This window comes from Bombus bifarius, unplaced genomic scaffold (assembly GCF_011952205.1).
Source record: "Bombus bifarius isolate JDL3187 unplaced genomic scaffold, Bbif_JDL3187 scf7180000008161, whole genome shotgun sequence".
Taxonomy (NCBI): Eukaryota; Metazoa; Arthropoda; class Insecta; order Hymenoptera; family Apidae; genus Bombus; species Bombus bifarius.
In genome coordinates this window covers 850,893-864,625 of record NW_022884483.1, presented here as the reverse complement: position 1 = coordinate 864,625, position 13,733 = coordinate 850,893, and the positions used below count along the sequence as shown (strand labels likewise).

The following is a 13,733-nucleotide window of genomic DNA, read 5'->3' as shown; positions in this document are numbered from 1 at the left end:
TATAATGCTGCTGTATCTTATGGTGTGCCGGTAGTAAAAACTGCAGCAAAACGGTGGTTAGAAGTAAATCTCTTAGGATATGGATGGTTACATCCTACCTTTTTAAAAGAAATTACACCTGATTTGATGGTTGAATTGATTGCTAGTCCTGATTTAATTGCTATGCAAACAGAATTTTGCATATACATGATGTTACGTGTATGGTCAGTAGTGAAACATTAAGATAAGAAATGCATTTAAACAGAACTGTTATATAATTATAAACTGTATTTCAGGCTATTTGTTCATGTACATAATAAAGAGGAAACACTTCAAATTGATGAATATTTTAGAAATCATAAATGGACGAAACCATTCCTTACAACAGAAGAAGGCAAAGAATTTGCAGCACCTTTTAAAGCCCTGAGAATGAAATATCTTTTATTGCACGATCAAGATGTAAAAATTTTATATAGTGACAACTTAATACCACATGAGTGGTTACATAATGCATATAAAGAACAATGGTTACATTTACTAAGAATAGATGCGAATAAAGATCGAGGGTAAGTTACAAAAGTTTTACTTTTTCTAAATGTATCCTTGATCTATGCTTAGGAAGATGGACATAGTAAAGAGTCTCAAATATGTGCCTCCTTTTTCCTTCCCCCCTTTTTTACAACCAGCTTTGTGGGCAGAACTTTCACTCTAAAAAACCTACTCCCATGTTTATTCTACTTTAGGTATCTGTGACAATTACTTTATTTGCATAGTATAATACTGAAATATTTAATGAGCAGAAACAGCTGTAAAAACTTTCTATTTAACTATTTTAGACCAAAACAAATGAGTGAAGAAGAGTTTGCTCGTGAATGTTTCCGTTGCGGAAGGTGCATTGAAAAAGCTGGCGAGCATATTTGGAGATGGACAGCGTTTCATTTTGGATTAGATTTGGTGGTGTGCTTGGATAGTACTACTTTGAGGATTAAGAGAAATCATAGATTAGATACAGATCATATAAAAGCTAACCATAGCAAGCACAAAATAATTTTAAAGTTAGTATTTTTTTAATTATAACTTTTCAAATTTAGATTAGAATTTTTTAAAAATATTTACTTTCCAGAGTAAGTCTAATTTCATTGGACGAACAACGTCAAATAAAACACATTCAGAGTTCGGGTATGCTTAGGTTGTCACTCCATAAGAATGAAGAAGTAAGTAGCATTTATGAATCTTTTAATCTGAAGAAACTATTCAAGTTGCTGAAAAGTTTGAGCTTACGTTGAGTTTACATTTTAGAAACAAGTGATGTCTCTGGATAAACAACTTACTTATCCTTTATATATATCAGTCAACATGCAAGTAGTTACTCCATTTGTATCAACGGAAAAGGAAAAATCAGCTGATATAATTATCTTGTCGAATACATAGCATATTGAACATTCAACGTTTTCGAAACATTCGAACTGAATCCAACGTACGCTTACCTCAGATAACAAACCGGCTGTTCCAATTTATAATACTTGAGTATGATTAAATGCTATAAATTTTGTTACTCACCCACGTGACTTTTATATTGTGGATATGCTAATTTCTGATTAAAATTTTTATAAATTCAAGTGCTTCTAGTCGACTAAATGGAATTACGATGTTAGTATATGTATACGAAGAAAGTTTCATTCTTCTGTTTTGTACTTTCCAGATATATTATAATTCAGATACTTATCTTTTCTTATGTGAAATTGCACTTATTACTTATAAAAAAATATTAAGACTATTAAAAAATGTAGCTAATTTTCAGGTGATGTCAATCATAAGAATTTTATTTTTATTAATTTCAAGTAATTAAGTGTTAAATTTTCTGAAAAGAAAATTGTCATATAAAATACCACAGTATTAGATATTTGCTTTCACTGGCACTTACGCATTTATATATTTATATGCCATGATGACACTAGTAACAAAATAGGCTAATTTTCAATTGATAATTTTATACATTCATAGTAAAAATAAAGATGTAATTGTGTAAGTTAATTCATAAACACGCTGATAGAGTATCTCTGTGTCTTCCGGACAGTTATCGAAACATCGACCTTCGTGCCTTATGAATGCCAATTTAAAAGTAAAAGTGAATATTACTATAAACAAATGAAAAATATTGTTTCTATTGCTAACTAACAGAAGCTTTTATACAAAATTTATTACTATTTGAAAGCTATTACTGCAGTGTTAAGAACATTTCCGATCTAAACGATAGATGTTCCTTCAGTTTTGCAAATAATCTATATGTGTATGGTGCTATTATCTAATATGCGCGAAATTTTACTTTTTACTTATTATTATTATCCCTTATAATATATTACAGAGATTATTACATAAAAACTACTTAGTTTAGCATTCAAGATTTTTCTACATTTAATATGCATTATTTGCTTTAGGTTAACTTCTCGATATGGGAAAATATGATGTGTTCTATATAGCATCATCAAATATTATAATTTTTTACTTACCTTTTTTAGCGAATCACACATATAATTTTGTGACTGGTTAATTACTTTGTTATAGCAACGATAAATTTTGAAAGTATATGAATGTACAACAATTTATACAAAATCGTATTGCGCGATAAGGCAGTTTCTTTGTCTTATTAATTAATTATAAACGAAGGTCATATAAGTCAATGATACATCACGAAAGAAAATATCATTTATTTCTGTATATTAACATTGGAATCGTCAAATAATAAATTAATTAACTTGCAAGGTTTCCGATATATGAAGTATAATTTTGATTCCGTCTCTTTGGTTTTTTTTTGTAACCATTCAACACTTTATTGGCAGAATATTCTCTGTACATAGTGATGGATGTGTATAATGCAACATTAATAGAATATGATTATGAATATTGCAATAAAACCGAAATAGTACAATTAACATTGTCTTGACCTAGTACGTTTTATTAATTAAATGTATTCATAATATTAACATAAAATATTCAAATCGGTGATACCATTTAAACGATGTATTTTTCTGTTCTTTTTTCTTTTGTTTGCTTTTTTCGATATGCTTGTATAAGGGAGGCAGTGTCGCCAGTAGTTTTATTTCATTGTGAAGTATGATGAATGATTATCGGCGAATGATATGTATGAAAATTAATTAAGACGTATTATGCAAGTAGTTACTCGGAAAAACAGTTTCGTTACATTCCGCTCGATGTTAGATGAAATTTCTACGATGTACCACAGGCACAGTAGAAGGAAAAAGGACACTAAGAAAAAATATTATTAATGTTTATTTTTATTCATTGTAGAACGTGACAGTTTCCTATGGTCATCGTTGATCACGATACATTTAGAGAAGTATAGCGAGAAAAGATTTCATTCACGTTTTGCCTATAGACACATCACAAAATACATATACACTCGCGCATTTCTTTGTTTATTACGGGTACCGCTATTATTTTTTTTTTTCTGTGATAGACTGTATCAATTTTACATGCACTAAGTTAGAGCAATTCGCGACAAACTTCTAATCTTTCGAATCAGACTCTGAAATTGTCTAAACAACTATATGATTATATTATCTTTTGTATTACATCTACATTCGAATTTTAAGTAAAAATAAAAAAGCTTACAGTATCACTAGGCATTTTTAAGATATAATGTTCAACTTTTAATTTTCTAAAAGAACCAATCAATCGACTAGTGTATGTAATTGAGCGGAACATAACGAAATACATATGTATGTATTTCTAACTGTCCTTATCATTTATTCTGTCCTTTATCTGTGGCTGTCTGTCTTGTTCTTATCTATTGCTCCAGATCTATCATTTGAAAAGACATGCATTCGTCGTGTATTATGTATATCGGATGTAAGAAAAAGAAATAGAATCGTCGTGGAGTACAGAATTAAATTTTCCAGTGGAAATTCTTCTGACAATTCTTTTGAGACAATTGCGATTTGTATGAAGATACTACAAAGTACATGTAAGTACTTTCAAGCAAATATATAGTAAAACAATGTTTTCGTGCTTTTTTATCTGTCATCAACCGCAGTCTACAATGAAACGAAATCGAAACCATGATTATCAAGCCTATTTGTACCTGATGTCCATATTTGCTACTATTTTCGAATACTTTTCCGTCTCTTAAGGTGTCAAAACGTTCGCCATCGTTTCTTCATGTCCTTTCTACTGAGGTCATCCGTATTTTATTTTGACCAGTACTCAATAATAACAAGAAAAATATGAATTAATAATAGCAATAATACGATAATATTAATAACGATGGTGATGATATTGATTAGTTAGTAGTAGCAGTTAATAGCTGTAGTACTGATGGTGCTGGTAGTAATTAGCAACCGTACTAATAATGTGACGATGGTGATGATATGACACAGTGACAACAACGGTAGCGGGGATTAATTACATACGTACTGCGGTGAGACATATGTGTGTTCGTTTTTATTATATTTTTATTATTTTTTTTCGTTTGTTTCTTTCAATAAGCGTTCTACTTTACCCTCTACTTTCTCCATAGATGATAGTTTCTACATCTTCATTACAGTTTTCGTTTACGACTTCTGTATTTTTCTTGTGTTATTTTTTGGTTTTCTGTCCATGCTCTTTTTTTGTTTTAATTTACTGATTTCTTATTAGTTGACTACGGTTGAAGAAGTAGCAATGTTTCACTTCTTAATCGAACTATAATATATCTTTTAATAATTTTTTAGCGTTTCTTTGACGCGAATTGTATACGTATACACGCACACATGCACGCAGTCGCGTGCACACACAACGAACGCGCACTTACCATACACGCACACATACGCACATCAATATATATCTCTTTTTCTTCGTTTCGCGAGCCTCCGCTACCGTCTATCGTTTTACACAGCATTTTATTGCAAAAATCAGCGGAATACGGGTCGCAATCATAATGCCGGATTCCATTTATTTATTTTATCTTCGTTTAAACGAAGTGTAAAATAAATTATTCGTCGAAGATATGTCTTTCTATTTTGTTTGTTTCTTATTTTTTAAATTATTCCCGCATACTCATGTCGTATCTTACAAATTTGCGTATGGTGCCAGGCATTCATGAAAGCAACCCGATGTTACTTCTCTAAAAATAAGCTGTAATATCCTTCTTGCGTGCAATTCCATTTCTGTTTCTCTTCCAATAAAATATAATACATATTTGTATATATATGTATATATATATTATATATATTCTTTGAGGAATCCTTTTCCAGGTATAGTAATTAGTTTTTTCCCATCTCTTATTTACTACGCTTACGCGAGATATCTTGGGTGGTTTCACGTGCGGAGGCCGTGTGTATGTTTTTATCTTTTCCCATTGAAATCTTACTGAAGTGTACTACTGAAATACGCTCTCGCGTATCTGGCAGTTTGTATCACCGTTAGAACTACTCTCTTGTAATTTGTCTACTTTTGCGAAATTCGTTCGAATCCTGGGACAGTACATATATAATATATATCTCTATATGTACCATGCTCTCGATTGAGCGAATCTTTTTAAAAATATTAACAACAGAGGAGCTGTAATTACATTTCATCTCGTTAACAACCTCCGGTTCCCATTAGGACTTGTTATAAACGTAAAAAAATTCAACTTTACAATTTTGACGAAACTAACGAAACATTTGGTTTCCGAAACTGAAACTTTTGTTTGAATTCCATCAATTATTCTCAATCCCTCTTTCCTTAATAAAATCTAAAATTGATCGCAATCTAACCTGTACGCGCTTCAATTATGAACGAGCAGGCAAAGAACGTGTTGTTCCGGATCCGAACGGTCTTTTCTATTGAATCGTTGATTCAGTTTTTAGGCGTTAAGTGTTATCCGCTGGTGGCTGAATAGTTTAGGCTATGGAGAAGTGCGGCGAGGTTAAGACAGGTATTGCAAACGGGTACGAAAGAAGGAAACTCGGCATCGCCAGAATAACCATCAACAAGGATGTCAACGGCAGTAAGAAGGACGGTGTGTGGCTTTCGGCCGAGTTACAGAGATCACCGGTGCAAGCGCAGTAGACTGCGTGAACGTCGTGAGTACCTGATCTTACTAAGCAATCGCCATTGTCTCTCGCATCCGTTATGTATCCACAATCTCTGACAACCCTGATCTTCCCGTACACTGGAAATTCATCAAAGTCAGAACATTACAATGAGCGTTCATAATTTTTCAATAGACAGCTAAATGTCAAATGATTAACTCGCTAGGAAATTAAACAGCCACAAAGATAAATCATTTATTTAAGAGGCTAGCCACTGCAAATCCGTGAAGATCATAACTATATTTGGCAATCTTTAAAGGGAAAATCATAAAATAAATCGAAAAATTGTTGAAATTTTCATCCTTGAGGAATACAATCGTATTTTTGCAATAAAATAACTGCACTGCAACGATAAGAATTTTTGAGGTGATCATTTAACCGACGTGCATAATTACGAGCATATATGGTTAATTACGGTATATTCGATACATTACGGTGCGCATAATTACGGTTCGACATCTATAAGCATTAAAGAAATACATCTGGATCTTTAGAAATATTTATTTTTTTAGAAATGGTGAATATTTAAAAAAACATCTGGTTTCTAATTACGAAAGTATTGTGTAATAATGTCGATAACAAAGCAAGTTTTTAATGTGTAGGAAAATCCTTCAAAAATTGCCAAAGATATCTATATTATTCATGCTTCCAAGTAAACTTTAACATGTAGCTACTGAAATTCTTTGGAAGCTTGATTTCTTTGTTAATTGTATGTATCTTTATTTATGTATATGATGATCAGATCTACATATTTCATAGAGAATGAGAACAACTTCAGCAAAGTTCTACGTTGAGGATACAGGTGACATCTTTTAATATCATACACGTGCGCACATTCGCGAAAAATGTGGATCTTGTGAGAGGATTATGTAAGTGCTATTTGAAAAAATCACGGGCAGCGTCGTGAATATTCTGCTTAACTGGTATTGTGAATCTGAAGGGGATGCTACACGTGTATCTTTTCTACTTTGATGCTAGAGATCTAATAACTTTTGGGGTTCGGTTGCCGCAATGCAGTCAGCTATTTGCCCTTATCCGATAACAAATATCAATGCATAGTAATTTGAATTTTAATGGTCTGTCACGGAATGTATGAATATTTTGTTGTATTTTTAGGCACGAAAACTTATACAATAATTTTACCAAAGTAAACAGTATTATGCATGCAACAGGCAATTACTAATTCACTAATTACTATCACATGTACCTTTTTGACTGATCTTTCGACAAAGAGTCGGCGCCAGGCTGCTCAGATGGTTTAAGCGGGGTCGAAAGCTGCAGTTCACCGTTCCAAGACTGTACGGATTGAAAGGATCGCCGCACCTTGGATCGTATGCGCTGTTGCATTTGTAGCATATTATTGCTTCTCCTGAAAAATGAATTTTATATCAAACACCAAGCAAAAATGGAGATATTCTATCTAATATTAATATTTAAATCCAACTTATACCATAAGAATTTTTTATGAACAATTATATAGATATTGATTGAATATTAGAATAATTGAAAAAAATAATGGAAGAAAGAAATTAAGAGGAAAGAATTCTTTTATAAATCACAATAAACTGGATTTTTGTTTCGTAATTATATGCTAAAATACCAGGCTATTCTATTGATTATAATAGGATAGGTCAGGATTTAGAAGTGCTAAAATCATTTTATAGATTGTGGCTTCTTTCGCACTGCTCTTATCACATTCTGCAACTTACTCAAAACTAGGCCACTAATGTGTAGGTGCTTGTTACGATACATGTATGCAATTAATCTGTTAGTGTCTATTAAAAGCTTTAGAATGTAGATAAACATGCGAAAGGACTGTCGATAATTGTTTTCAATTGAAATACATCATCGTAAAACAATGAACAGGTACAATAAACTGAAAAAAGTTATCTATTCTTTATTAAGAATTATTTTATTATGAATTATCCTGAAGATTAAGATTCAGGATAAACGTTGATGAGTATTTTTGATGGTATCTAATGTTTCATAATGATTCCACATTGTAAGGTAATTTCATTGATCGGTTAATGGAAATTTAATTTCTTCTAGAAATGACCATTTTGCTTGGAATTCAAGACGCTTCGTTTACGAAGTTCTGGTGATTCGCTACGGCCCTGCCGCGTTGTGACGTCACCACGCAACCCCATTCACCCTCCCAACAAGTCTGGTTACAGCACCAGCTGATATCGAGCAGGAAGACCCCGACCAATGCGCGCGATGACCTACTGATACACACATAAGAAAATAGGTCTAACGATAGAAGAATAAATGTTGCAAATTTTAGCAATAGAAATTTATTTGGAAACGGTATATTTGACGGTTATAACTTTTTAAACTTTCACTTTTGCAAAATTGAAACGTTACATTTTAATGAATTGTTTAACAGAAAAATTAAAAAACACTCTTACTTTTATGATTGTCTGAAAGGTTTTCTATACATATTTCTTACTTTGTTAACAGAATCTGTTAAAGAGAAGAGTATCGATTATGGTTTAATGGATCATGCGTAATTTGGTAAAAGAAAATGTTTCGTTATTAATTAAAAAATAAAATTGTGTAAACGAGATTTTACATTCCCTTTTGATTAGCCGAATTCACCCCGAGAGCGCAGGAAAATATAGATGAGGTAGCTCGGTACCCTGACCTTGAATAAGTTCTGCAGGGCGTTTTACTGACTCGCGCCGTTCTAGCTTTCAATGGCAAGTTCTGCACTGTTAAAATACCAAATCTTTTGCTATTTGATTCACTAATAATGGAGAACGCTCTATAAAAGACTCATTTAATTAATAACCATCAATATTGCCTGTGACTATCAAATAATTTTTAACATTATTTTAACAAAAAGACCCAATTTTTTTTGTAAATTTTCGTACAACTACTAAAAGTCATTCAAGCATGAAATAGGCATCACAGGTACGGTAGGTTACACCATAGTCACAAGAAGACAAAATCCCTCGGCGGTTCGATTAAAGAGGACAAGCTGATGTATCATGTTATTGTCAAGCTAAAGAAGCCTCCGTATTAACAAAGTAATAATTTTGACTTGCAAGTACAAGGCGTGAAAACATTGATCAGAATTGTGTGTGCACAGAAGATTCTTCAATGACATTTGAAACCACACGAGACGTTCGATCAGCAGTAAATAGGACAGGACAGCTGGGGTAAACGGTAGGGGTAAGTCGCGTGAGGAACCAACAAGCGCTGCGTGACATTGCAGGTCCTTATGTAATCGACAGGAATTGAAACGAAGGGATCGGCCCAGATGCCTCTCTCTCTCTCGTTGACATAAAAACATGCATAATAAGAAGAAACAGGGAAGAACATTGACTGAGATGATGGTTCGCTTACAACTATAGGATTTACTGATTTAGCATTTGATACTTTAAATTAGAAAACTTAAAGCTATCTGTAAAGATTATTTTTAAGTCAGTAAAATCTGCTTTTTTTTTGTATATTGTTTGAAGTAAATGTGTATTCATGTTTTTCAATAATTTTAGGCACCAAAATAACTGAATATTTAGTTAATCTACGTGAACATTTGGAAGATATGACGTTACTCTGCTGACCATTAGGATTTATTTAAGTAGGTCGTCAGATTCATTCGAAGATGCGAACAACACTCACTGATGTACAGTTTGTATAAGCATAACAATCCAAATTTTATAAAAAATTTATCAATAAGGCAAGGTTAACGCGAGGAACGTCCCCTTGGTCACGGCACCACGCGGTGCAGGGAGAATAGAATTCGAAGGAGAGTGTGAGAGAATGCAGCGGGAGGGAGGGGAGAAAGTGGGTCGCTCGATAACCCTCGCGGGGGCCAGGTTCTATGAACCAAAATTCTAAATTTCAACAAATTGCATCAGCTAACAGATGATAATCATTTTTCTTGGAAAGAAAATGACCGAGTGAACAATCAAGAAATAACTTAGAGATAAGTGAAGTCTCGCCGGTACTTTCTCCAGTTTGGTTCTGTCCGCGATACAGAAACAACCCGATTCAATTAGTAACTTTAAGTTTGACCAGTTACGAAATTGTACCTTTAAGGTTAGTGTCTAACGATTGAAGCGAATTACACGCAACAACGCTTCGCTTACGTCACATCACAATTTTATATTTTCAACGTTGCATCCGATTCAGACTTTTACAAAGACGTATTATAATTTTTAAGAGTATTTTTACTTCATACAATTGATGTGATGCGAACGTTCTATCCACGTTAAGCTGTTTGTATCGAAGAGTTTTTATTCTTAAAATTTCCTATTCTGTCACCGATTTTCTTCGTCGTTTCTATCAACACGAATGTATTGTAGTAATTATTCCACAAACGTTAATTATGCATTAAACATTATAGAAATAATCACTTATTCCGAAATGTCGATACATTTGTATCGCACTGCCGCAGTGCTTTAAACTTTTGCGAAAGTCGCTCTCTTTAATGGGCCGACCTCCAAACCAGTTATTTCTATTGTTCCGAGAAATACACCCAGTTTACTAAGTATGTAAATCGACTTCTTATTTTGTCTTTTTGCATTTACCATAAAATTTATGTGAAAAGCGAAAAATTACACTTTTCTGAGAAAATGATTATTTCTAATCATTCAGTATACGTTCCCGAAGTTTCTGTCCGATTTTAATCATTTTTTCTATTAAAAATACATCGTCCTACAATCTTATTTTTTCTTCTTGCGTGCGTGATACAGGATTGTATCCTTGACTTCCGGTAAGTTGTTTCCTTACCGCGCGATTTACTTTTATAACGAGATTCAATTTAGAAATTGAGTACGATCGGTTCCAGACGAGCATCGGGGAAGTACCACAAGTGCTACCATTGTACGAGTTCTCTGACAAACATCTAGAACACCATAATCCTCTACAGAACAGGAATGTCCTCTACAAAGTTATCTTACTTCATACTAATTGCCCTCATTTGCGTTAGTTATATGTATCCACAGCCTATGACATAATCCATCGAAGTATCCATCTATAATATGAAGGACAAAGTTTTTGAAAACTGCCGACAGTTTACATCGATACGATTGGAAAGAAGATAGCTATCGAGCTGATAAAAAAGACGTGACTGAAAAGTTGCAAGGACTGCGGCCGATAAAAGCTCGATCGTACCTTTTATGTAACATTGAAATCAATAGCTCGTTTGTTCCGGCGTCTTTCTTTTCATAGCTCAAACGACTTCTGCTTCCAAGAAGAAACTTTAGCCGATTTGTAACGATTCTCCGCTTGGCAGGATTTGCCATCGTCACGTGAAACGCGTGCAGAACTAATGATGCACTGTGATATGTCCTCCTATTATGTATGTATCTGCTCTTTCCGTTGATCACTGCATTGCGCAGCAACGTACGTGACTCTTTTAAAAAACTCGATCTTATTCAATTGCTCTACGAATTTATAAGGTAATGAGAAGTTTTCTTTTTAACTGACTTCCGTCTTTCCATATATGAGTTACGAAACATTACGTAAAAGAAGCTTGAATTTTCTGTTGAAAAACTTGCTTAACTTTGTTCCAACGAAATATTATGTTGCGTGAAAATAGACAAAAAATAATCGCCGATTGGGATTAATAAGAACATATATCTTTCAGGCATGCAGTTCGCGTGCGCCGATTCAGAAGGAGAATTTACGATAAGAAGCAAAGAATTTTCATAGATTGATAGTAAATCTACTGGTTCGATAAGAAACTAGATCGTTAAAGTAGCATGTGTTTTGTTATCTTATATATTACTATAATTTCTTAATAGTTGCACAAACTATTAGCTTCGTATATACGAAATTCTATGCGTTCTATAGATTGATCATCGACAATCGTTTCAGGATAAACGAATATTGAGATGAGATCAGTGGTGATTGAAAGGGGGCGCGAAAAATTGGACTCACCGTGATGAATAGTCGACAGCAGAACCACGAGGACGAGGGTGACGATCGGCGCGAGACGGTTTGCAATCATGATCACGATCACCGGACCATGTGTTTCAGGCTAATCACGTTGCAGTCAGTCACTTCGGACGTGTTGCCTCCACCCTCGCTGCATGGAAAGTTCGCACGCGGCAGGTCTGATTATAATTGTGTTAATATTTATATAAATTTTCTGTAACTTGTAGAGCCTTCTCGAAAAATGAACAATGTTTGAAAGATATCGAGAACGAGTGAAAAGAATTTATATGATGGCAGTGTTCGATAGACAGGTCCTGTCTATGATGTCTCTTTCTCCGTTCTCACGTCCGAAATGACTGAACAAACGTGTACGAACCTTCTGATTTCTTGCGTGGTGCACCGTACGTGATCGCGGACGCGTCGCGTCTGATGAGGGTCAGACGAGTTTCCGTCGGCTATGCGGCAGATCTGCCCCCTCTGGTTTTTCCATGCGCTTTACGTCCACTCACCGTTCACCACCGTACCCCACCAGTACTGGAACCAATTTTTCTTATCAAGGTAATAATAACTTTCTCATTACTGTTTTTCTTAAAATACGCCTAAATATTTTTTTTTAGATATTTTTCAAAATATTACAAAATATTTTCTCTTTATATTTGAAATTTACATAGAATTCATATTAATTAAAATTTAATATTTAATCGATTCTTAAAAAGAAAATTTCGAAGTATGTGAGATAGAGTAAAAGTATAGTAAAATTAATCATGATCTTTTAATCATTTTGAGAAGATAATAAGCGTATCTGGGTTAAGATTGTGTGTTTAAGGGTGAAATTTATCGTTCATCTTTCAAGAGGAAAAAATTTTACTTTGTTGAAAATTTTGAATTGAGAAAAAGTTGTATCGCATTTTGAATCATCCATTTTTTACAATATGAATAATTAATATTATAGTATTCTAGTTATTTTTATTAAACTCTAAAATTATGTAACAACGAATTCCAGTACTAGCGAATGTAGTTTTTTCTATGCAGATCATGTAAAACTATTCCTGAAGTTGTGTTCGCATGTCAAATACTAACCTGGTAAACTCGATCTATGTACAGACTACAAATTGTAGTTCAGCAAGTAGTGAAGACCACTTATAATACACAGCCTGCAGTAGTATATGGACAATATAATCAGACATTGAAGACGCTTAAGAAATGAAGATTTTAGCTTCTATTCTTTAACAAAAAGCACATATGTACATATTTCTAATAGAAATTTTTTTATTAATCTTTCATAAACTTATGAATGATTCATTAAAAATCTCAATTATTCATTTCAGATATTATATGTATGGTAATTGCAAAGCACTAACTTCACCATTTATCGACAATATTGCGTATTTACTTACCTTCTTTAGATATACATGTAAAGCTATGTTTATGGACAGTAAATAATATGTGTTAAAAACCAACTAATATTTAGTGTAATTTTAATAGCGTTATTTATTCAAATTGAATGATTCTATTTTATATACCGAAAAGGTTGATCGTTTAACTTTACACAGAGAATTGTTTTCTGTAATAAAAGTTTATTTAATAAGCGTACAAAGCTTTCTCTTGGTAGTGACCTTTTATTGTAAATATTCTATATATAAAATAAAACAATAATAATAATTTACAGTAACGATAAGTTTACCTATCTGCTTTTATTTACTAGGTTTATTTTTATTATCTAGTTTTCCTAAAATTAATTCAAAAATGATTATAAGGAAAGAAGGAAAAAATAAAAACAGCTTTTTAGGATTT

General features: G+C 33.1%; 2 protein-coding genes and 1 long non-coding RNA gene across 3 annotated transcripts; 2 read left to right on the top strand and 1 right to left on the bottom strand.

Annotated features, from left to right (window-relative positions):
* Positions 1-6: 6 nt before the first annotated feature.
* LOC117208717 (protein germ cell-less) lies at positions 7-2,036 on the top strand. The gene is made up of 5 exons (XM_033450008.1): positions 7-203; positions 276-545; positions 816-1,034; positions 1,103-1,193; positions 1,279-2,036. Exons 1-5 carry the CDS (start codon positions 127-129, stop codon positions 1,408-1,410), a joined length of 789 nt encoding a protein of 262 aa, XP_033305899.1. The 5' UTR covers positions 7-126; the 3' UTR covers positions 1,411-2,036.
* Positions 2,037-3,259: 1,223 nt separating this feature from the next.
* On the bottom strand, positions 3,260-12,385 carry LOC117208719. Its single transcript, XM_033450009.1, has 3 exons — positions 11,943-12,385; positions 7,261-7,422; positions 3,260-6,133 (listed from the first exon to the last, which is right to left on the bottom strand). The coding sequence occupies exons 1-3, from the start codon at positions 12,010-12,012 to the stop codon at positions 5,862-5,864; spliced, it is 504 nt and encodes a 167-aa protein (XP_033305900.1). The 5' UTR covers positions 12,013-12,385; the 3' UTR covers positions 3,260-5,861.
* LOC117208720 lies at positions 11,304-12,088 on the top strand. Its single transcript, XR_004487760.1, has 2 exons — positions 11,304-11,405; positions 11,650-12,088. It is a non-coding gene; the product is annotated as an uncharacterized LOC117208720 (long non-coding RNA).
* Positions 12,386-13,733: the final 1,348 nt, after the last annotated feature.